Here is a 25,123-nt window from a genome sequence, read left to right on the forward strand (position 1 = left end):
ATGGTGTCACCCCCCCATGGACTTCCTCCCATATCACACCACACGGAATCCTTAGTAATGTTTTTGTACTAGTTTTACTTGTAAATCATAATTCCTGTATATCACTGAATGCGATGGCAATAGTAGTGACATAGGACACTATTCAGGTTGGTTTGCATATTCTGCTAAAAGCAGTATCTGCAATCGTTTCTGTAGCATGCTGGGGTCCGTCCAGCATGCTATTTGGCATCCAGCGATGCGATCGCAAAAATAATTGAGATCCCATCACTGAAGCAGAAACTAAGGATGACCCCCTGCAGACGTAGCTAAGCTGCATATGCAGGCGATGCACCGGCAATTTTTGGGTTGCAGTGGGCGCGTGAGATGTCACGTAGCTCCCCCATAAAAGCTCTGACTCCCTTTCGCAGCTACGCCGGCCCACAATGCCCGCCGCCAGTAGCGTAACTAGACATTTTAGTGCTGTGTGCAAGATAGGGCATTGGCGCCAACCTGTATGTAAAATAGGGGCAGGGCGCGCGCAAAAAATATAGGGGCATGGCTTCATGGGGAAGGGGTGTGGCCACAAAATAATACCAATTCATATTACGGTACACAGTAATCTCCATTATTCAAATTACGCCGCACAGTAGCGCCACTACACTAGGTAGAGCCCCTTTTACACATTACGGCGGATAGATTCCCCTTTTTACACATTACAACAGACAGCGTCCCCTTTTACACATTACGGCAAACAGCGTCCCCTTTTTACACATTACGGCAGATAGCGTCCCCTTTTTACACATTACGGCAGATAGCGTCCCCTTTTTACACATTACGGCAGATAGCGTCCCCTTTTTACACATTACGGCAGATAGTGCCTCCTTATTACACATTACAGCAGACAGAATAGATTATACTTACCATTTCTCCGCTGGCTCAGTCAGTCAGGCTCCTCGGTGCTGGCAGCTCCGGGGTCAGGGGAGAAGGAAGAGGAGGGAGGAAGAGGAGGGAGGCAGCCGCAGCAGTGCACTGTAATTGCCGGCAGCGCCGCTGCAGCTGTCCCTATCCTTCCGCATTGGCTGGGAAGCGTATCCCAGCATTCACAGCAGCAGTGGCCAGCCTATGTGGAATGAGAGGGACAGCTGCAGCGGCGTTGCCACCAATTACATAGCACTGCCACGGCTCCTTCCCTCCATCTTCTCCCTCCTCTTCCTTCTCCGCTGTTCCCGCTGCTGCTCCTCTCCTCCTCCGGCACAGGCGGCTTGTAATGAGTCAGTTTGACTCATTACAAGCTACTGACTTTAGGGAATGGGGGCCGTTGCGTCCTCAGGGCGAGTGTGCTGTGTGCCAGGCACACGTGACACACATTATAGCACACAGAATGAGCCGAAAATCACATTATAGCACACAGAATGAGCCGAAAATCACATTATAGTACACAGAATGAGCCGAAAATCACATTATAGTACACAGAATGAGACGAAATTCACATGATAGCACACTGAATGAGCCGAAATTCAGGGCCAGGGAGATTGACAGCAGGGTCAGTGATAGAGAGACAGTGACAAAGAGTGGGACAGCAGTGACAGAGAGAGGGACAGGGACATAGGGAAGCAGTGTAAGAGTACCTGAGCAGTGGAGAGGGGTGTAGTCGGCGGCGGTGCGGAGTTGAAGGCCCTGGGCAGCGGAGAACGTGTGCGGCGGCAGTGTACAGAATGTGGCTGGCAGCGGTGAGGAGAATAGCAAGCCACAAGAGCCTCCTCCCACTTCTCCCTCCTTGAGTCCCAGCGGCGGAGTGGCGGCGCGATGACGTACAGTCCCGGCGGCGGAGTCTTCCTCTTCCAGCGGTGGGGGGGATGCAATCATAACTGTGCCGCGGCGGACTCTTCTTGTTGAAGACGGGGGTATATGATTTTGAGTCGGCGGGGGTGCGATCGTAAGTGTAGTGCAGTTACGATCGCACCCTCGCCGACTCAAAATCTTATACCCCCCCTGCAACAAGAAGACTCCGCCGCGGCACAGTTATGTTTGCATCCCCCCCCCACCCCAGCAGGTGCGAGTGCGGCTCTTGTTTGGTGTCTCCCCATTGTAAGGTGACACCCGGGTGCGGGCCACACCACCCGCCTCATGACGCCACTGGGTCCACGGTTAAGTTTACATACCCTAGCAGAATTTATGATTTTCTGGCCATTTGTCAGAGAATATGAATGATAACTCACAAACTTTTCTTTCACTCATGGTTAGTGGTTGGGTGAAGCCATTTATTGTCAAACAACTGTGTTTACTCTTTTTAAATCATAATGACAACTAAGATGTGCACTTGAAATTTTTCGGGTTTTGTGTTTTGGTTTTGGGTTCGGTTCCGCGGCCGTGTTTTGGGTTCGACCGCGTTTTGGCAAAACCTCACCGAATTTTTTTTGTCGGATTCGGGTGTGTTTTGGATTCGGGTGTTTTTTTAAAAAAACACTAAAAAACAGCTTAAATCATAGAATTTGGGGGTCATTTTGATCCCAAAGTATTATTAACCTCAAAAACCATAATTTCCACTCATTTTCAGTCTATTCTGAACACCTCACACCTCACAATATTATTTTTAGTCCTAAAATTTGCACCGAGGTCGCTGGATGACTAAGCTAAGCGACCCTAGTGGCCGACACAAACACCTGGCCCATCTAGGAGTGGCACTGCAGTGTCACGCAGGATGGCCCTTCCAAAAAACACTCCCCAAACAGCACATGACGCAAAGAAAAAAAGAGGCGCAATGAGGTAGCTGTGTGAGTAAGATAAGCGACCCTAGTGGCCGACACAAACACCTGGCCCATCTAGGAGTGGCACTGCAGTGTCACGCAGGATGGCCCTTCCAAAAAACACTCCCCAAACAGCACATGACGCAAAGAAAAAAAGAGGCGCAATGAGGTAGCTGTGTGAGTAAGATAAGCGACCCTAGTGGCCGACACAAACACCTGGCCCATCTAGGAGTGGCACTGCAGTGTCATGCAGGATGGCCCTTCCAAAAAACACTCCCCAAACAGCACATGACGCAAAGAAAAAAAGAGGCGCAATGAGGTAGCTGTGTGAGTAAGATAAGCGACCCTAGTGGCCGACACAAACACCTGGCCCATCTAGGAGTGGCACTGCAGTGTCACGCAGGATGTCCCTTCCAAAAAACACTCCCCAAACAGCACATGACGCAAAGAAAAAAAGAGGCGCAATGAGGTAGCTGTGTGAGTAAGATAAGCGACCCTAGTGGCCGACACAAACACCTGGCCCATCTAGGAGTGGCACTGCAGTGTCACGCAGGATGGCCCTTCAAAAAAATACTCCCCAAACAGCACATGACGCAAAGAAAAATTAAAGAAAAAAGAGGTGCAAGATGGAATTGTCCTTGGGCCCTCCCACCCACCCTTATGTTGTATAAACAGGACATGCACACTTTAACCAACCCATCATTTCAGTGACAGGGTCTGCCACACGACTGTGACTGATATGACGGGTTGGTTTGGACCCCCACCAAAAAAGAAGCAATTAATCTCTCCTTGCACAAACTGGCTCTACAGAGGCAAGATGTCCACCTCATCATCATCATCCTCCGATATATCACCGTGTACATCCCCCTCCTCACAGATTATCAATTCGTCCCCACTGGAATCCACCATCTCAGCTCCCTGTGTACTTTGTGGAGGCAATTGCTGCTGGTCAATGTCTCCACGGAGGAATTGATTATAATTCATTTTAATGAACATCATCTTCTCCACATTTTCTGGAAGTAACCTCGTACGCCGATTGCTGACAAGGTGAGCGGCGGCACTAAACACTCTTTCGGAGTACACACTTGTGGGAGGGCAACTTAGGTAGAATAAAGCCAGTTTGTGCAAGGGCCTCCAAATTGCCTCTTTTTCCTGCCAGTATAAGTACGGACTGTCTGACGTGCCTACTTGGATGCGGTCACTCATATAATCCTCCACCATTCTTTCAATGGGGAGAGAATCATATGCAGTGACAGTAGACGACATGTCCGTAATCGTTGTCAGGTCCTTCAGTCCGGACCAGATGTCAGCATCAGCAGTCGCTCCAGACTGCCCTGCATCACCGCCAGCGGGTGGGCTCGGAATTCTGAGCCTTTTCCTCGCACCCCCAGTTGCGGGAGAATGTGAAGGAGGAGATGTTGACAGGTCGCGTTCCGCTTGACTTGACAATTTTCTCACCAGCAGGTCTTTGAACCTCTGCAGACTTGTGTGTGCCGGAAAGAGAGATCCAAGGTAGGTTTTAAATCTAGGATCGAGCACGGTGGCCAAAATGTAGTGCTCTGATTTCAACAGATTGACCACCCGTGAATCCTTGTTAAGCGAATTAAGGGCTCCATCCACAAGTCCCACATGCCTAGCGGAATCGCTCTGTGTTAGCTCCTCCTTCAATGTCTCCAGCTTCTTCTGCAAAAGCCTGATGAGGGGAATGACCTGACTCAGGCTGGCAGTGTCTGAACTGACTTCACGTGTGGCAAGTTCAAAGGGCAGCAGAACCTTGCACAACGTTGAAATCATTCTCCACTGCGCTTGAGACAGGTGCATTCCACCTCCTATATCGTGCTCAATTGTATAGGCTTGAATGGCCTTTTGCTGCTCCTCCAACCTCTGAAGCATATATAGGGTTGAATTCCACCTCGTTACCACTTCTTGCTTCAGATGATGGCAGGGCAGGTTCAGGCGTATTTGGTGTTGCTCCAGTCTTCTGTACGTGGTGCCTGTACGCCGAAAGTGTCCCGCAATTCTTCTGGCCACCGACAGCATCTCTTGCACGCCCCTGTCGTTTTTTTAAAAATTCTGCACCACCAAATTCAAGGTATGTGCAAAACATGGGACGTGCTGGAATTTGCCCATATTTAATGCACACACAATATTGCTGGCGTTGTCCGATGCCACAAATCCACAGGAGAGTCCAATTGGGGTAAGCCATTCCGCGATGATCTTCCTCAGTTGCCGTAAGAGGTTTTCAGCTGTGTGCATATTCTGGAAATCGGTGATACAAAGCGTAGCCTGCCTAGGAAAGAGTTGGCGTTTGCGAGATGCTGCTACTGGTGCCGCCGCTGCTGTTCTTGCGGCGGGAGTCCATACATCTACCCAGTGGGCTGTCACAGTCATATAGTCCTGACCCTGCCCTGCTCCACTTGTCCACATGTCCGTGGTTAAGTGGACATTGGGTACAACTGCATTTTTTAGGACACTGGTGAGTCTTTTTCTGACATCCGTGTACATTCTCGGTATCGCCTGCCTAGAGAAGTGGAACCTAGATGGTATTTGGTAACGGGGGCACACTACCTCAAGAAATTGTCTAGTTCCCTGTGAACTAACGGCGGATACCGGACGCACGTCTAACACCAACATAGTTGTCAAGGCCTCAGTTATCCGCTTTGCAACAGGATGACTGCTGTGATATTTCATTTTCCTCGCAAAGGACTGTTGGACAGTCAATTGCTTGGTGGAAGTAGTAAAAGTGGGCTTACGACTTCCCCTCTGGGATGACCATCGACTCCCAGCAGCAACAACAGCAGCGCCAGCAGCAGTAGGCGTTACACGCAAGGATGCATCGGAGGAATCCCAGGCAGGAGAGGACTCGTCAGAATTGCCAGTGACATGGCCTGCAGGACTATTGACATTCCTGGGGAAGGAGGAAATTGACACTAAGGGAGTTGGTGGGGTGGTTTGCGTGAGCTTGGTTACAAGAGGAAGGGATTTACTGGTCAGTGGACTGCTTCCGCTGTCGCCCAAAGTTTTTGAACTTGTCACTGACTTATTATGAATGCGCTGCAGGTGACGTATAAGGGAGGATGTTCCGAGGTGGTTAACGTCCTTACCCCTACTTATTACAGCTTGACAAAGGCAACACACGGCTTGACAAATGTTGTCCGCATTTCTGTTGAAATACTTCCACACCGAAGAGCTGATTTTTTTGGTATTTTCACCAGGCATGTCAATGGCCATATTCCTCCCACGGACAACAGGTGTCTCCCCGGGTGCCTGACTTAAACAAACCACCTCACCATCAGAATCCTCCTTGTCAATTTCCTCCCCAGCGCCAGCAACACCCATATCCTCCTCATCCTGGTGTACTTCAACACTGACATCTTCAATCTGACTATCAGGAACTGGACTGCGGGTGCTCCTTCCAGCACTTGCAGGGGGCGTGCAAATGGTGGAAGGCGCATGCTCTTCATGTCCAGTGTTGGGAAGGTCAGGCATCGCAACCGACACAATTGGACTCTCCTTGTGGATTTGGGATTTCGAAGAACGCACAGTTCTTTGCTGTGCTTTTGCCAGCTTGAGTCTTTTCATTTTTCTAGCGAGAGGCTGAGTGCTTCCATCCTCATGTGAAGCTGAACCACTAGCCATGAACATAGGCCAGGGCCTCAGCCGCTCCTTGCCACTCCGTGTGGTAAATGGCATATTGGCAAGTTTACGCTTCTCCTCCGACAATTTTATTTTAGATTTTTGAGTCCTTTTTTTACTGATATTTGGTGTTTTGGATTTTACATGCTCTGTACTATGACATTGGGCATCGGCCTTGGCAGACGACGTTGCTGGCATTTCATCGTCTCGGCCATGACTAGTGGCAGCAGCTTCAGCACGAGGTGGAAGTCGATCTTGATCTTTCCCTATTTTTGGAACCTCAACATTTTTGTTCTCCATATTTTAATAGGCACAACTAAAAGGCACCTCAGGTAAACAATGGAGATGGATGGATACTAGTATACTTATGGATGGACGAGCGACTGCCGACACAGAGGTAGCTACAGCCGTGGACTACCGTACTGTGTCTGCTGCTAATATAGACTGGATGATAATGAGATAAAATAAAAAAATATATATATATATATATATCACACTAGTACTGCAGTCGGACAGGTATATATTATGTAATGACGGACCTGCTGGACACTGTCTGTCAGCACTGCAGACTCCTAAAGTAAGCTACTAGTATCAAGAAGATAGAAAAAAAAAAAAACACGGGTAGGTGGTATACAATTATGGATGGATGAGCGACTGCCGACACAGAGGTAGCTACAGACGTGGACTACCGTACTGTGTCTGCTGCTAATATAGACTGGATGATAATGAGATAAAATTAAAATATATATATATATATATATATCACACTAGTACTGCAGTCGGACAGGTATATATTATGTAATGACTGACCTGCTGGACACTGTCTGTCAGCACTGCAGACTCCTAAAGTAAGCTACTAGTATCAAGAAGATAGAAAAAAAAAACCACGGGTAGGTGGTATACAATTATGGATGGACGAGCGACTGCCGACACAGAGGTAGCTACAGCCGTGGACTACCGTACTGTGTCTGCTGCTAATATAGACTGGATGATAATGAGATAAAATTAAAATATATATATATATATCACACTAGTACTGCAGCCGGACAGGTATATATTATGTAATGACGGACCTGCTGGACACTGTCTGTCAGCACTGCAGACTCCTAAAGTAAGCTACTAGTATCAAGAAGATAGAAAAGAAAAAAAAACCACGGGTAGGTGGTATACAATTATGGATGGACGAGCGACTGCCGACACAGAGGTAGCTACAGCCGTGGACTACCGTACTGTGTCTGCTGCTAATATAGACTGGATGATAATGAGATAAAATTAAAATATATATATATATCACACTAGTACTGCAGCCGGACAGGTATATATTATGTAATGACGGACCTGCTGGACACTGTCTGTCAGCACTGCAGACTCCTAAAGTAAGCTACTAGTATCAAGAAGATAGAAAAGAAAAAAAAAACACGGGTAGGTGGTATACAATTATGGATGGACGAGCGACTGCCGACACAGAGGTAGCTACAGCCGTGGACTACCGTACTGTGTCTGCTGCTAATATAGACTGGATGATAATGAGATAAAATTAAAATATATATATATATCACACTAGTACTGCAGCCGGACAGGTATATATTATGTAATGACGGACCTGCTGGACACTGTCTGCAGAATGCGTTTATAAAAACACCACACGACGAGTGTTTAACTTTTTCAGGCAGACAATCACAATATACTGGTGGTCAGCAGACAATCACAATACTGGTGGTCAGTGGTCACTGGTCAGTCACACTGGCAGTGGCACTCTGGCAGCAAAAGTGTGCACTGTACTTAAAAATATGTACTCCTGCTATAACTGCTCCCCAGTCTCCCCCACAATTAAGCTGTGTGAGCACTGCAGTGAGCACTCAGCAGTCAGATAATGATATACACTGTACAGTATTACATATGATGCAGCACACTGGGCTGAGCACAGATATGGTATGTGTGACTGTGTCACACTGTGTATCGTTTTTTTTCAGGCAGAGAACGGATTAATTAAACTGGTGGCACTGGTGTCACTGGTCACACTATCAGCAGCAAGTAGTACTCCTCCTATATGCTCCCCAAAATTTGTGTCTCTCTCTAGTACTCTAGTCACTCTAAACGGAGAGGACGCCAGCCACGTCCTCTCCCTATCAATCTCAATGCACATGTGAAAATGGCGGCGACGCGCGGCTCCTTATATAGAATCCGAGTCTCGCGATAGAATCCGAGCCTCGCGAGAATCCGACAGCGGGATGATGACGTTCGGGCGCGCTCGGGCTAACCGAGCAAGGCGGGAGGATCCGAGCCTGCTCGGCCCCGTGTAAAAAAAGCTGAAGTTCGGCGGGTTCGGATTCCGAGAAACCGAACCCGCTCATCTCTAATGACAACAGAAACTACCCAAATGACCCTGATCAAAAGTTTACATACCCCAGTTCTTAATACCGTGTATTGCCCCCTTTAACATCAATGACAGCTTGAAGTCTTTTGTGGTAGTTGTGGATGAGGCTCTTTATTTTCTCAGATGGTAAAGCTGCCCAGTCTTCTTGGCAAAAAGCCTCCAGTTCCTGTAAATTCTTGGGCTGTCTTGCATGAATTGCACGTTTCAGATCTCCCCAGAGTGGCTCAATGATATTGAGGTCAGGAGACTGAGATGGCCACTCCAGAGCCTTCACTTTATTCTGCTGTAGCCAATGATAGTTCGACTTGGCCTTGTGTTTTGGATCATTGTCATGTTGGTACGTCCAAGTACGTCCCATGCGCAGCTTCCGGGCTGATGAGTGCAAATTTTCCTCTAGTATTTTCTTTTTTTTTTTTTTTTTTTTTCAATAAATGTTTATTGGTTAAGGGTAAGAACATATTACAGCGAGTAATAGAAGACAGCATATACAATTCAAATGTCAATAAATCCAATTGATATAAGCAATGACTGTTTATGAACTTAACATGGCCTGCTGTTGGGGAACACCCCAGCTAGGGCCTTATCTGAAATTTAAAGTCGCTTCAGGCCGTTCTAGATGCTTGCTGCCTCAATAAAGCATTTCCAATTTTTAAATCAGTTCCAGAAAACTTTACAGAAGAGTACAGAGTGGAGAGGAAGAAGAGAAAAGAAAAAGGAAAAAGGAAAAAAGAAAAAAGGAAAAAAGAAAAAAAAAAAAAGGGGGGGGGGGGGGGGGTTAGAGAGTCTGAGAAGACGGGGGGAAGAAGGGGGGAGGGGAGGACACAGCGAATCCTCTGTGTCTAGTCTGGTCGGGGGTCTGAGGTGTACGTTTCTAGCTCCAATCGTTCCCAGGAGGACAGCGGGGGAGCCCGGGTAGGGGATCAAAGTAAATGGTCTAGGTCGCTACAGCAATGTCGAGTAAGCTTGTGAGGCCTTAAATTCGAGCCAAGGGGACCAAGTAGTCGTGAATCTCTGGTTCGTCTCCGGTGTCACCCGCAATTCACTCCTTCACGGTAGGAGGAGTAGTCGATCGCCAGTGAACCGGAATGACCGCTTTGGTTGCGCTATTGAGAAATTTTAATATAGATTTTTTATATGTAGACAGGGGCCATGAAGTACAGTTGAGAAGCCAGAAAGTAGGCTCCGAAGGAACCCCCGGATCCACTATCAATTTCGAAATTGCTATAACCTTATCCCAGAAGGGACGAAGCTTGGGGCAGCTCCACCAGATGTGCATCGGGGAGCCCGGATGATTGCTACATTTCCAACACGCATCTGTTACATTGGGAAACATTTTAGCTAATGTTTGGGGGCACCTATACCAGCGAGACAGGACTTTAAAGTGCGTCTCAAGGACCGAATAACTAGAGGAGCTGGCGAAGGTGGCTTGAAAGCTCTTCTCCCAGTCCTCCTCCGACAAGTCTATCTGCACGTCATGGCCCCAGTCTCTAGCATATTTGGGTAGATCTGGGAATTTATTCTCAAGCAGTATTCGATAGCACCTTGAGAGGAAGTGTGGTGGGCGAGAAGGCTCCAGGCAGAGGCTCTCAAAAGCTGTTAATGATCTACTCCGGCTCGGGCGTATAGCGCTCCCCATGGCAAAATGTTTTAATTGGAGATATTTCCAGATCTCTGAAGGCGATAGGTTCCACTTGGATTGCAGTAAGGGGAAAGGGACCATCTCTCCACGTTCCACCAGCCCGCCGACACGTGTCACCCCCGCCCTTTTCCAAGAGTCGAATCCCAGGCCTGAGGCAGCCGGTGGAAAATCTGGGTTGTTGAACAATGGAGTCAGAGGGGAATATTTAGAAGATATGTGTGGTAGTACCCTAAGTCTTCCCCAGCGTGTAAGTGTAGGGCCAATAGTAGGGTGATCCACACGTGGCAGCTTTGAGTGCCAGGGGTAGTATGCAATGGGGGCAGGCATCACCGTTCCCTCGATATGAACCCACTGTTTTATGTCATATGGGCGCGACCATTCCATGATTCGGTGGAGAATAATGTCCTCATAGTACAGAGTAAAGTGCGGCAACTGAAGACCCCCCTTGTGTTTAGGGCGAAAAAGGATGTCGTGCCGGAAACGAGGTCGTTTATCTCCCCAGACGAAGTCCCTCACCGAATTATGTAAGTCTCTGAACAATGCTTTGGGAATGGATATCGGGAGCGCCTGGAGGAGATAAAGGACCCTCGGCAGAACATTCATTTTGATGACACTAAGCCTCCCCAACCAGGACAGTCTTTTGTTGCCCCAATCCCGGAACTCAGAACGGAGTGAAGTCAGTAGTTTTTTGAAATTTTCGTCAAAAAGGCGTGATAAGTCTTTATGGAGTGTGATCCCCAAGTATTTGAAGCTAGAGGGATGCCAGTGGAAGGGGAAGGATTGTTTAAGATTATCAAGAGCTTGGGAGGCCAGTGACACATTCACTGCCACTGACTTGGAGAGATTAATCTTGAAGTTTGACATAGAACCGTACCTATCTAGCTCGGTCATCAGGTTGGGGACGGACACCACCGGGTTTGACAGGATAGCTAACAGGTCGTCTGCGAACAGTGCGAGTTTGAATTCTCTACCCCCAGCCGTGAGTCCCGAGATGTTTGGATTTAATCTAATGGCTCCCGCCAAGGCCTCCATACAGAGGACAAAAATTAGTGGCGAGAGGGGGCATCCTTGTCTAGTGCCATTCCTTATCGGAACCAGGCGGGACAAGTCTCCATTAATTTTAATCCTTGCAGAGGGAGAGTTATAAAGTGCTAAAATGCGCCCTAAACTGATCGGTCCCAACCCCAGGTGACGCAGGACCCCCTCCATGAACGTCCAATCTACCCTGTCAAAAGCCTTCTCGGCATCGGTAGAAAGCACCACCACCGGTTCACTTTTGCTCGAGGCCAAGTGTATCAAATCAATGATCTTGGTGGTGTTATCGCGGGCCTCTCTTCCTGGTATGAAACCCACCTGATCCGAATGCACAATATTGGGGAGTAGCAGCTTCAATCTGTTTGCTATAAGTTTAGCAAACAGCTTGACGTCTGTGTTGAGGAGGGATATGGGTCGGTAACTAGCACATTGTGCCGGGTCTTTCCCTTCCTTTGGTATAACTGTAATGAATGCCTCTAATGATTGAGGGGAGAAACCTCGGTCGTCAGATATCTCATTGAATGCCAGTAGCATTTTGGGCAGGAGAGTGCTCTTAAAGAGTTTGTAATAAGAAACTGTATAGCCATCTGGGCCTGGGCTCTTTCCGGAAGGAGCTTCCTTAAGGGCTTGTTCCATTTCCGGAAGGGTAAAGGGGGAGTCTAGCCAGGCACTCTCATCCGCTGATATTTTAGGGAGTCCTGCGTCACCAAGGTAATCCTCCACCAGGTCTCGAGTTGTCGACAGGGATGTCGGGGTTCCTAGCGTCCGAAGATTATATAATTTGGAGTAGTAAGCGTGGAAGGTTTCGGCGATGTCCTTTGTAAGGGTGCGGCGAGTCCCCGCCGCATCCTGTACCGATTGTATAAATAGCGTGGCCCTCTGCGCGCGGAGCGCCCTAGCCAGTAGCTTCCCCGGTCTGTTGCCCCATTGATAGAAGCGGTTTCTACAGAGCCTGTAGTCCCTCTTAATGTCCGCGAACAACAGTTTGTTGAGAGCAGATCTTGTCTCAGTCAGGGCGGTCAGTACCGATGGGGAGGGGTTCGTTTTGTGTGATGTCTCTAAGTCCTTAAGTCGCTGGAGTAAGGTAGTCTTTTCCCCGAGTCTCTCTTTTTTCAGCATGGAGCCTAGCTGTATGAGCTTTCCTCGTAGAACACACTTGTGGGCTTCCCACACCGTGACCCGGGAGACATCTGGCGTCTCATTATCTAGGAAATAGTTCTCCAAAGTCTCAAGCAGCTGGGGTTGGAACCTCGTATCCATCAGAAGTTGTTCATTCAACCGCCAGGTACATTGCTTGGAGTGTGGATGGGATGTCTCCAGGGTCAGGTAGACAGGAGCGTGGTCTGACCAAGTGATTAGTCCAATAGCTGTTTCCCTAACTAAATGTAGGAATCTGTGAGGTAGGAGGAAATAGTCTAGTCTGGAGTAAATGTCGTGGGGTCTGGAGTAGAACGTATAGTCCCTGTCCCCGGGGTGTTGGAGCCGCCAGGTGTCGATCAGCTGGTGGTCGTGGAGAGACCGCCGCACCCCACGGTGCGATGCTAGGGAGGGCCTCGCCGGCGCCCCAGAGATGTCCACCTCTGGTTGGAGGGTCCAATTAAGATCGCCTCCAATAACTGGAATACCCGCTATTAAGGGGGCTACACGATTCAGAGCCTTCGCCAAGAATCTAGGTTGTGATTGGTTGGGAGCGTATAGGTTGATGAATGTATATGGCTGATCGAACAGTGTACATTTCACTAGGAGTATCCTGCCCTCCCCCAAGGATTCGGACGTTATATCTTGAAAAGGCAAACGTTTAGATAGCAAAATAGCTACTCCTAGAGATTTGCTCTTGCTGTTGTTGTTGTAGAAAGAATGTGGGTAGTTACGGTCTTTGAGACCCGGGGCCACTCCCACTTTGAAGTGGGTTTCTTGTAAAAATGCCACATCAGCTCTGAATGCAAATAGGTCCCTAAGCAGCCTCGAGCGTTTCTCCGGGACATTGAGGCCCTTCACGTTAAGAGAAACCAATTTTATATGTGTCAGTTTAGGATCTACCGCCATCGTCTGGGAACATATATGGAATGCTTAGTCCGACCCAGAAGACACGACTTCTCGCACAGTGGAGAGATACATAGTAGGGGGAGGAAGGGAGGAAAGGTAGAAAAAGAAACAGAAACAAAGAGAACATAGAGAAGGTAGGTCGACAGACCTAACATATGCAGATATCAGCTGAAAAAATAAACTGATTATATGGCAACTCTACCGCCTCCTGGGAGCTCGGACGCGCTATTCGCGTCGGAGACCAAGAATACTCGGGCGGTGTAGGGGCGAACTGGGGGGGTCAGTGCCAGCCCCAGCCCCAACAGGGAATATAACATCACAATCAATAATACATCTGAACAGTTTGATCACACAACTAAGAAGAAACAACTACTGAAAATAAATGGATTTTAACCAGGAACAGGTGACTCCGACCCGTGCAGGTCTGGTGGACATTCGTTAAGTCGAGTACGTTCTCGGTACCCCGACCACCTTCCAACTGGGAGAGTGTGCCGCACGGCATGGAGATCCCCCGAGTCAGCGATAATTCCTTTAAGCTAAGGAAGGATCACCCGAAATTGCTCCAGTGAAAGTCCCGAACCAGGCTGCGATTTTCACCTCTTTGCCGATTGCGTGGAGGAACGCAGCTCCCTGGGGGGTCTCGGGTTACGGTGGACCAGGTGCCAGTCGTTGTCAGGGTGGGTGAGTTCAGGTGGGGCGCCGTCGGTCAGAGGCTCCTGCCATTCTGGAAGAGAGACCTGTGGTATTCCCAGCGCTTGGCAGAAAAGGGGCAAATCGGAGGGGTCCTTAAAGGTATATAGAGTCCCATTGTGTGAGGTCTGTAGGCCAAAAGGGAAGCTCCATCGATATTTGATGCCCAGCTTCCGAAGTTCTGCAGTGAGCGGGTGTAAGGCTCTGCGCTTCTGAAGGGTCGTCCACGATAGGTCCTGGAAGATCTGGAGTTTATGAGAGGCAATCTCTATCACGTCCATGCGGCGGGTTTTGCGAAGGATCTCTTCTTTTTCCGTGTAGTAATGAAGACGACAGATAATGTCGCGAGGACGATCAGACGGTGCGCCCCTGGGTCTCAAAGCACGGTGGGCCCTGTCGAATTCGATTATGGAAGCGGGATCACGGCCCAAAATTTCATTGAAAACCGTCGTGAGGAAGTCAGTGAGGCAGGCAGGGGCAATATCCTCCGAAACTCCCCTGACCCTCAGGTTATTTCTCCTTCCGCGGTTATCCAAATCTTCTACACGGTCTTGGAGCTGTTGAAGGCAGGACGCCTGTTTGATAACGGTGGCCCTGAGGGCGTTATGTGCAGCTGCTGTGTCTGAGGAGAAGCCTTCCAGCATAGACAGGCGGGAGCCGATGTGTGTTATTTCTACCTGAACCGCAGCGATCTCTGAGCGTACCGTTTCCCGGACTCTTCCTTCCAAGTGCTCAAAGTCCTGTTTAGTTGGTAGGGCCTGCAGCAGGGTCAGAATCTGGGCGAGACTTCCCGGATCCGTCGTGGCGTGTGGGGCTGCCGTCTGTGATCCCACCTGGGAAGCCGAGTCCGAGTCAGGCGAGAAACGTGGGGTCGAGGGTAGGGAGGCAGCCGCCGTAGGGGCGGAGCCCTGGGGGAGAAAAAATTGCCGCATATCTACCGAGGTCGGGGTATCCATTGCACGCGTCGGGGTGAGTGTATGTGGCCTCTTTCCTCTCCCTTGCGATCCTTTCTTTCCTCTCACCATGTGGCACTTTGGGTACGTCAGTAGAACATCAGAAGTGACGTTGTGTGATTAGAGCATCCTCCCGTCGGGGTCAGCACCGGCACGCCACCCCAGAGTCTAGGTGGCTAGCCGGCCATCAGTATAGGAGTAAACTTGCAAAAAAGAAACAGACCGGCCGCAGGGCCATGGGTCGAGAGATATTCCGGGTCCTTTACGGCAAAGCGGTAGCAGCTGAGTGACACAGGGGGGGCCGGGTGCAGGAATGGTACGGATGACTGCCAGTATGCCCTCCACATTTCAGGTGTCACATCACAGGGGCCCGAGGGGGCAGGGAGCATGCGTGTGGAGTGGGAGCAGTGAGCTGGCTAGAATAGGGGTGACAGGAGCCTGTGAGGCACTATATAATGTCACTGCTTATGAGTTGCAGTGGTTCTGCCAGTCCCAAGATGGCCGCCGGCTGGTCCCCAAGGCTGCAGCAGCCCACTGTCTCTCCCTCTGTCTCCCAAATGCAAGGGCCAGGTCAGTGGGGGTATTGGGGGTTGGAGCCTGGGTTATTGGCCCCACAGCAGGTCCCCTGCAGCAGCCGCTACGGCCGAGTGGTCAGCGGCGCCAACCACAAGATGGCCGCCGCCACCGGGCGTCCCCGGCAGTCCGTGGTCTCCAGCTGGGGCCTCCGTACTTCCTGCAGAGCGTCCAGCGGTGGGGCGTGCTCCCAGAGCGGGGGATCAAATCCGCCGAGCGGGCTGAGCGTTCCGGATCCAGCAAGGTGTTCCCTCCGGCGGCTCGCACTCCAAATCGAGGTCCCGGCCTCAGCACTGGAGGTAGGCCGCAATCCGCAGGGGGCAACACAGGGCCCCCCCGACTCCGCAGCTCTCACCTCCCAGCACCAGGTCGATTGGCAGGCTCAGGTAGGCCCAGTGCAGTCGGTTGGCACTAAATATCGTGGGCCCAGGCACTTTAATAGGGATGGCCAAGCTGGAGCTCCACGTACTCCCAGCTTTCCCTGATGCCGGCCTCCTCTAGTATTTTCTGATAACATGCTGCATTCATCTTGCCATCAATTTTGACCAAGTTTCCAGTGCCTTTGTAGCTGACACATCCCCAAAACATCAGCGATCCACCTCCGTGTTTCACAGTAGGAATGGTGTACCTTTCATTATAGGCCTTGTTGACTCCTCTCCAAATGTAACGTTTATGGTTGTGGCCAAAAAGTTCAATTTTGGTCTCCTCACTCCAAATGACTTTGTTCCAAAAGTTTTGAGGCTTGTCTCTGTGCTGTTTGGAGTATTGTAAGCGGGATGCTTTGTGGCATTTGCGTAGTAATGGCTTTCTTCTGGCGACTCGACCATGCAGTCCATTTTTCTTCAAATGCCTCCTTATTGTGCATCTAGAAACAACCACACCACTTTTTTTCAGAGAGTCCTGTATTTCAGCTGAAGTTATTTGTGGATTTTTCTTTGCATCCCGAACTATTTTCCTGGCAGTTGTGGCTGAAATTTTTGATGGTCTACCTGACCGTGATTTGGTTTCCACAGAATCCCTCATTTTCCACTTCTTAATTAGAGTTTGAACACTGCTGATTGGTATTCTCAATTGCTTGGCTATCTTTTTATATCCCTTTCCTGTTTTATACAGTTCAATTACCTTTTCCCACAGATCCTTTGACAATTCTTTTGCTTTCCCCATGACTCAGAATCCAGACACGTCAGTGCAGCACTGGATGAAAGATGCAAGGGTCTTTCAGGAGTCCAGAAATTCACTGACCTTTTATACACACACATTGATTACAAGCAAACAGATCACAGGTGAGGATGGTTACCTTTAGTAGCCATTCAAACCCGCTTGTGTCAACTTGTGTGCATGTTATCAGGCCAAAATCTCCAGGGTATGTAAACTTTTGATCAGGGTCATTTGGGTAGTTTCTGTTGTCATTATGATTTAAAAAGAGTAAACACAGTTGTTTGACAATAAATGGCTTCACCCAACCACTAACCATGAGTGAAAGAAAAGTTTGGGAATTATCATTCATATTCTCTGACAAATATCCAGAAAATCACAAATTCTGCTAGGGTATGTAAGCACAACTGTAAACCCTTCATCTATTGTTCTCAGCAGCAATAGAATACAGAGAACAATACAGCAGGGGATTAAGTCATTACAGCAGGGGATTAATTCCGACTGCCCAGTCTCAATTAATCCTATTAAAGGTCAAGATAAACATGGACCCATCTGTAGATTGGAAAGCTCTGTTAAGCAGTTTTAGTGATTTGTATTAATAGCAGTTTTTTTTTCTATACATTATTCAGCTATATAATATACAGATTTCTACATAATGTTCAATAATCACATTGCTGCTTTTTAAGCTTTGTTTCTGTTTACCTTTGAACAGGCGGAGCCAGAGACAATCGCCACAATCACGTGGATGCAGAATTACAATTTTGTCCTGTCCGCCAATCTTCACGGTGGAGCTGTTGTAGCCAATTATCCCTTTGATAAAACAAAAGAATTTCGGGGCAGAGGCTACCGCGGCACGGCTAGCTACACCGCCACGGCTGACGACAAACTGTTTAAAGCGGTAATTAAGAACTTTCTAAACTACCCTATATAAAAAGCAGTTGCATTAAATCATTATTAGCAATTGTTCCTCTACTTTTTGCTGGACTATCTCATTCTGTTCCAGAAACACTACAGTATATTTGGAGCAGACACACAGGGGTAAAGGTGGGAGTTTTTTTTTTAGAACTGGTGATGTTGGCCATAGCAACCAATTAGATTCTATCTATTATCTTCTAGAAGCAGCTAGGTGAATGTTAAGTATAATCTGATTGGTTGCTATGAGCAACATCACCAGTTCTAAAAAAAACTCCCACCTTAGTACATTTACCCCTCAGACGGTTGTCCAATATACTAAAGACTATCATTTTATAGAATGTACTTGATAAATGATAGCTAGAACCTGATTGGTTGTCATGTGCAACTACTCCACTTGTTCTTTTTAGAAGATTTGATACATCTCCCCCTTAAAAACAATGATCTATTTATCAGTCACAAAAACAATTGAGAATTATCTTAGTTTTGTTTAGTGGGTTATTAACGTTTTTTGTTAAAAACTGTGGGTGTTGTACTTTAATTCACATACCTCCCAACATTGTTATGCGTGAAAGCGGGAACCCTCGTGCGCCAAAGTCACGCAGAGCAAAAAAGGGGGCAGGGCCTCACTGTGGATGGGTGGAGCCTCACATTGAAGGGGCAGGGCCTCAAAGCAAACCATTTTCCATGAATGTGGGAGGTGTTCAATACTCTCCAGGATGCCGGGCAGACCCCAGCCTCTCTCTTCAGTGTGAATAGATGTAGTGTCCATTGCATTCACACACTGCTCTGCTATGCAAAGCAGCAGTAGTGCTGCAAGTATGTCGGTACGGGCCAGTACTGCGTTCCGCTAAGAAATTGCCAGCCGGTATACCGCAGGCCTGACAACCATGCTTGCAGCACGCCTCTCCTGCCACTCAATGCTCTGTGAACTCCGGTCTCCGGCATCGGCGTGACTCTCAAATGAGGTGCCGGTTCGTTAGCCAATCAGAGCTTGCGGACCAGCAGCCACGGTTCCTGATTGGCTAATGAACCGGCGCCTCATTTGAGATATACGCCACCGGAGACCGGACTTCACTGAGCATTGAGGGGCATATGTGTATCTAGAACTGTGGGGCATAAGTGTGTCTGGCACTGTGGGGCATAAGTGTGTCTGGCACTGTGGGGGCATATGTGTGTCTGGCACTGTGGGGGCATATCTGGCACTGTGGGGGCATATCTGGCACTGTGGGGGCATATCTGGCACTGTGGGAGCATATCTGGCACTCTGGGGGTATATGTGTATCTGGCACTATTGGGGTCATATGTGTATCTGGCCCCCCATATGTGTATCATGCCCCCTTTTTCACTGGCCATGCCCCGTGTGGCATGTGGCCACACCTGTTTTTTGCTGCGGCGTGCGCACACAGTACCACTAAGATTTTCTCTAGCATCCATAAGGGATACTGGGGACAGAATTAGTACGATGGGGTATAGACGGGTCCAAAGGAGCCAGTGCACTTTCAATTTCTGCAATTGGGTGTGCTGGCTCCTCCCCTCTATGCCTCCTCCTACAAGCAGTTTAGAAAAAAGTGCCCTCAGGAGAGGATGCACACTCTACAGCTCCAGAGTTTTTTTCTTCAATTTCATTTAAAACTTCACTAGCCTCATGAGGTACAGAGCCGCTTCTCCACTGCAGGACCACCGTCCTGAGGGGCTGTTTGTTCAGCGGGGTTCTGCGCCTTAGCTGTCGCAGCCGCAGCTTGCCGCACACCCCTAACAGAGCCTGAAGGTGATCGTCGTGGTAAGAACAAACCGGGGGCTCCGCTAGGGGACACCCCCGGTTCATTGTGCGGGTGAGGCATAAGGGTCCCTCCTGGGGGGGACCTGCGGGTGCCCCTGCGTGAGACTGGCGGGAGGTATGTTGTACCAAGCATTTATGTGAGGCTACACTGCCTGTGGAGACATTGCCAGTATAAAAATCTTATAGTAGCTCCAGTGCCATAGCAGGGTGGGTGCGGAGCTACATCAGAGTGGGCTCAGCGGCATTTTGGCGCCTTCCTCTGCATAAGCGAGCAGCAGCAGCCTCATACAGCTCCTCAAACGGTCACAGGAACGCTGATACCAGATGTAGAGGGGGAAAGCCGCTATTAGTGCACAGTTTACAAATTATCTGTACAGCAGTATCAATGTATTATTGTACTACATAAAATGCTGACAGTCTCACTGGGGCTGTGCAGCGTTGGGTGTGCTGGGGTCCTCTCTCCTGTGTCTCCTCTCACATGCAATAGGGCAGGCTTGTATTGTATTCAGTCTGTGTTGGAGGTGTACAGTATATTGTCTGTATTTCATTATGGTGAAACAGAAGTTATGATGTATGTAATGCCAGATTCTCCCCTATTTCATCTGGCTCCATATCATGTGAGCAGTGTAGTCAGTTATCACAAAATGCTGATAACAACATGGGGGAGAGTCCAGAGCCTTCCTGGCAGGGGGCTATAAAAACTATGATGTCGGATATGTCATCTCAGCTCACTGCCAATGCCAATAAAACACAAGAACTGCAACAAGCAGTGGCTAACCTAACTGCTAAGGCTGATGCTTCCCATCCCCCGCTGTCTACAGGTGCACAAAAATGTGCTTTACCTGCAATCCTATAATATTCTGATGATGTACAGGGTGCCCCATTAGTGGGGACACCATTAGTGGGAATTCCACCCCTATACAGGGTATAGAACCCCTCATATTGGCTGTACGGGATGTGTTAAAGCCCCCCCTGGAGGACGCTACTAATCAACAGTCATTTCTCCTCCCACAAGACAGACTGATTCCAAGGAATTGGATGATTTATTTAAATTAGCCTGGAAAAATCCAGATAAAAAATATCGGGTGTCCAAAAGGTTTTTAAATACCTTCCCATTTGCCCCTGAAGGCAGGAAATTCTGGAAAGAATCTCAGCAGTAAGACGTCTCTGTCTCTCGTCCTTCTAAAAAGGTGGTGCTCCCTGCTCCGGGCTCTTTTATAGTAAAGAACCCGGGGTATAGGAAAATAGAGACCATGCTAAAATCTATCTACACTGCTGCAGGTGTAGCTCAAAGGACAGTCATTGCTGGTTGCTGGATGACACATGCCATTCATACAGGGGCTACTCAGATTCAGGAGGGTCTTTCGGGTAATATGACCTTGGTTACTACTGTAACTTTCCAGAAACACATTCAGGACACGGCAAGCGTCCTCTGGGACTCCCTTAAAGAGATTGGCAATATAAATGCTAGAACCACTGCTATGGCTGTGTCTGCACGCAGAGCCATATGGTTGCGTCAATGGATTGCAGACGCTGATTCCAAACGTAATGTGGAATCTCTTCCCTTCCCAGGTGAATGGCTCTTCGGAGGTGAATTGGACGCATGGATCTCCAAAGCTACTGCTGGGAAATCCACGTTTCTCTCTTCAAAGACTCCACCTGCTAGGCGTACCTACCCGGGACCATCTAGTCAGTCCTTTCGGTCCTCCAGATTTCGATCTAGGGCCCGGGGTGCCTCCAATGCAGCTAGAGGCTCCAGAGGTAAGCCTAACGTTGCCGGCTCTCAGGAACAGAGCACCAGTTCAGCTTCCACAAAGTCTTCGGCATGACGGTGCCCACCCACCCTGAGAGGATCTCATGGTGGGAGCTCGGTTATGTCACTATAGCCACATCTGGGACGGTTCCTGCCAAGATGCCTGGGTAAAGGACCTTATCTCTCAGGGTTACAAGCTGGAAAATGGTGGCCTCGTACGAGGCAATACAGTTCGGACGTCCTGAACAAGTGGTCTGGTTCACATCTTCAGATGCACCGAAAGATTCAGCTGTCACCCCAGGCCAGGATTTCACTCCTGTGGTGGTTATAGCCTTCCAACCTGCTGGAAGGTCGACGTTTCGGGATTCAGGATTGGATCCTCCTCACGACGGATGCGAGCCTGAGAGAATGGGGAGCTGTCACCCAGGGGGGAAAATGCAGTTCCAGGGCAGGTGGTCTGCCCAAGAGGCCCTACTTCTGATCAACATTCTGGAACTTCGGGCTATCTACAATGCTCTGCTCTAATTCAGGCCTCCCCTCTACTCAGGGATCAAGCAATCCAGGTTCAGTCGGACAACGCGACAGAAGTGGCATACATCAATCGACAAGGAGGGACAAAAAGCAGGGCCTGCATGCGAGAAGTGTCAAAAATACTTCTCTGGGCGGAAAGAAATGCAAGAGCGCTGTACGCAATTTTCATTCCAGGAGTGGACAACTGGGAAGTGGACTTCCTGAGTCGCCACAACCTCCGCTCGGGGGAGTGGGGATTACATCCTCGGGTGTTTCAACAGATTGTCGACAGATAGGGATACCCGCAGATCGACATGATAGCGTCTCGCCTCAACAAGAAGCTTCACTGCTACTGCTCGCGAACCAGGGACCCTCAGGCGAGTGCAGTGGATGCATTGATGTCACCTTGGTCTTACCGGCTGGTCTACCTATTTTCTCCAATTCCGTTGATCCCAAGGGTGCTCCAACGGATCAGACATCACAGAGTCCAAGCAATCCTGATTGCGCCGGATTGGCCCCGAAGGGCGTGGTACGCAACTCTTCTGGACATGTCCATAGAAGATCCTTGACCTCTGCCGCTAAGAAAGGATCTTCTCCAGCAAGGACCGTCTACCCGGACTGACGGCATGGAAGTTGAGTAGAATATCCTAGCTCACAAAGGGCTTTCCAAAAAGGTCATTGCCACTATGGTGCAAGCCAGAAAAACTGTGACGTCAAAACATTATCATCATATCTGGAGGAGATATGTCTCTTGGTGCGAGGAACGCACGTATCACTTGGGACGTTTCCTACATTTCCTGAAGGCTGGTGTGGATGAAGGCTGTTGTCTGTGTTCCATTAAGGTCCAGATTTCAGCTCTCTCAATTTTCTTTCAGAAGAAATTGGCTGTGTTGCCAGAAGTTCAGACCTTCTTACAAAGGGTACTCCACATACAACCTCCCTTTGTGTTGCCTACTGCGCCCTGGGCTTTGGTTGAAGTGTTGAAATTTCTACAGTCCTCCTGGTTTGAGCTTCTGATGATGGTAGAAGACAAGTACCTCACATGGAAGACAGTGATGTTATTGGACCTGGCTTCTGCTAGACATGTCTCAGAATTGGGGGCCTTATCATGCAAAAGTCCATGCTTGGTCTTTTACGAGGACAGAGCGGAGCTCCGGACTAGACAGCAGTTCCTGCCAAAGGTTGTCTCCGCATTCCACCTGAATAAACCTATTTTGGTTTCGTCCTGTTCTGACGCTTCGGCTCCGCCGGAGTCTTTTGTATGTTGTGCGTGCCTTGAAGATCTTTGTCAGGTGCACAGCTCGGGTTAGGAAGAAGGATTCTTTATTCGTGCTTTATGATGCGCAGAAAAAGGGTTGTCCTGCTTCAAAGCAGACCATTGTTCGTTGGATTAGGTTTACTATCCAACAGGCCTATGTGTTGGCAGCCTTACCTGTTCCTCAGTCTCTGAAGGCCCACTCTACAAGGTCAGTGGGCTCTTCCTGGGCGGCTGCCCGTGGAGTCTCGGGCTTGCAACTATGCTGAGCAGCTACCTGGTCGGGGAAGAACACTTTTGTGAGATTCTACAAATTTGATACTGATAAAGCTAAATATTTATCTTATTTAAAACCCTTTAAGAGGCCTAAGAACACTGTACGCTATTTACGTATGGAGTACCGTAAGGGTACGCACGTTGCATAGCGATCGCTTAGCCGAGGTCGAGACGCTCAAGCGTCACGTTCGCTCACGGCCAAGAGATCACAGGCAGGCACGCTATTGGCTGCCGACTAACATAATGGTTCGCTATAGCGTAGCGGACGCTCGGGACCACGAGGAGATCACCAGCGGCGCAGACGCTCACAATGTTAAACCTTTAAATCTAAACCATAAAAAATGTAATATGCAGTAAAACCTTAGTGTAGAGATAGGGTGTAGATGCAACACAGTGTAACCTTATTAACTTAAAAGCTGTTTGAGCGTCACCGACGCTCTGTGAATACTTAACACTATAATAAATACACAACTACCGGGCTTAGGGTCTAACGCCTTATATGAATGTTATACTTACAAAAAGAATTAATACAGTACAAGTCACACACTACAATATAACATAGACTAACTAACCAGGTAACTACACAGTAAATACAATACAATACTATTACGTTTAAGAGAATACGAGAGAAAGAGGAGAAGAGAGAGAGAGAGAGAGATATGGCCCATAATAACAAGAAAGACAATATGATTGCGGAGAAAACTTACGCACAAGGGGAACGATCGCATGCGCCTCTGGACATCCAGCTCCCGATTTTCAGCAATGAGAACCGTTGAAGAGTGAGCTGGATGTGATCGGCTTGTCTATTTATGCCCCACACACAATACAATTCAATGGTCCCTACAATCTCATTGTTCATTGGACACAGGAATTCCTCCTCGCATTATAACAAAAGGTCATAGGTTGATTCATACAGGTGGGCTGTGACGATTTCCAACTGCTCAGGTGGGTGGGAAACTAGGTTTCCCGCCGCATGGATAAGTAAGTGCAAATAATAGTAAATGGACATAAACTTCTTATGTCCATAACTATTCGCACGAGCGATTAATTCGCTTCAAACCAACACCGGAATATTGCTAATTAAATACTCTTCCGATGGATACTAAACACCACTGTATTACTCCTGTCTGACCCTTCGTATCAAACAAAGGGGGATTTCTCTGTCCACGAACATGCTACATTAACTAAACTTTCAGATTCTATCAAAGGGACCATGATCTACAAAATACATTATATAGTGAAAATATGTAACGATTGAGTCGCACGCTACGAACACATGAACTCTACCGTAAATGCACATACCGCGCGCCCGCGGGTGCCCGCAACAGCGAGTATGCGCACTCACGGGAGAGCGCACGCATGCGCAGCGCGGACCTGTATGAGGTGCAAATATGGCAGTGTGCATCGTGATATTTTTCTGACTTTGACAGTCCACCCTTTGGCAGTCAACAATAACTGCCACTTCCTAAAACATTTCAAAACGAGAAAAATATATGTCAGGGGTTAATACATTTACATGGTTGGGTAGGGGAGGAGAGGAGAAGGTAGGAAAAGGGTATGACCTAGTGAGATAGCAGAAGCATGTGTGTATGAATCCGTGTTTGGGGGTCATGTATCATCGTGCCGTACGTGTTTTAAATCAAGCTTCGAGGTATTGCGAAGTATACATTTGAATTCCTTCTTATCCCGTGGTACGGGTCTGTGGATGGGCTGTCAAACTTTACCGAGCTCTTTTCGGCTGTGGTTGTAACAAAATGGGGAGCACATTTTAGTTGATGATACATGAATGGGGGAATATGTGATT

The 25,123-nt window shown here is 48.6% G+C and overlaps 1 protein-coding gene across 3 annotated transcripts in view; it reads left to right on the forward strand.

Annotated features, from left to right (window-relative positions):
* Nucleotides 1-25,123, forward strand: part of CPN1 (carboxypeptidase N subunit 1) — a 126,364-nt gene that overhangs the window by 30,840 nt on the left and 70,401 nt on the right. For all 3 annotated transcript variants that reach the window (XM_063962249.1, XM_063962250.1, XM_063962251.1), the window contains one exon: nt 17,543-17,728. In XM_063962249.1, coding sequence (XP_063818319.1) covers nt 17,543-17,728 — 186 coding nt within the window. The remainder of the gene's footprint in view (nt 1-17,542; nt 17,729-25,123) is intronic.

Source organism: Pseudophryne corroboree, chromosome 3, assembly GCF_028390025.1.
Source record: "Pseudophryne corroboree isolate aPseCor3 chromosome 3, aPseCor3.hap2, whole genome shotgun sequence".
NCBI classification, from domain to species: domain Eukaryota; kingdom Metazoa; phylum Chordata; class Amphibia; order Anura; family Myobatrachidae; genus Pseudophryne; species Pseudophryne corroboree.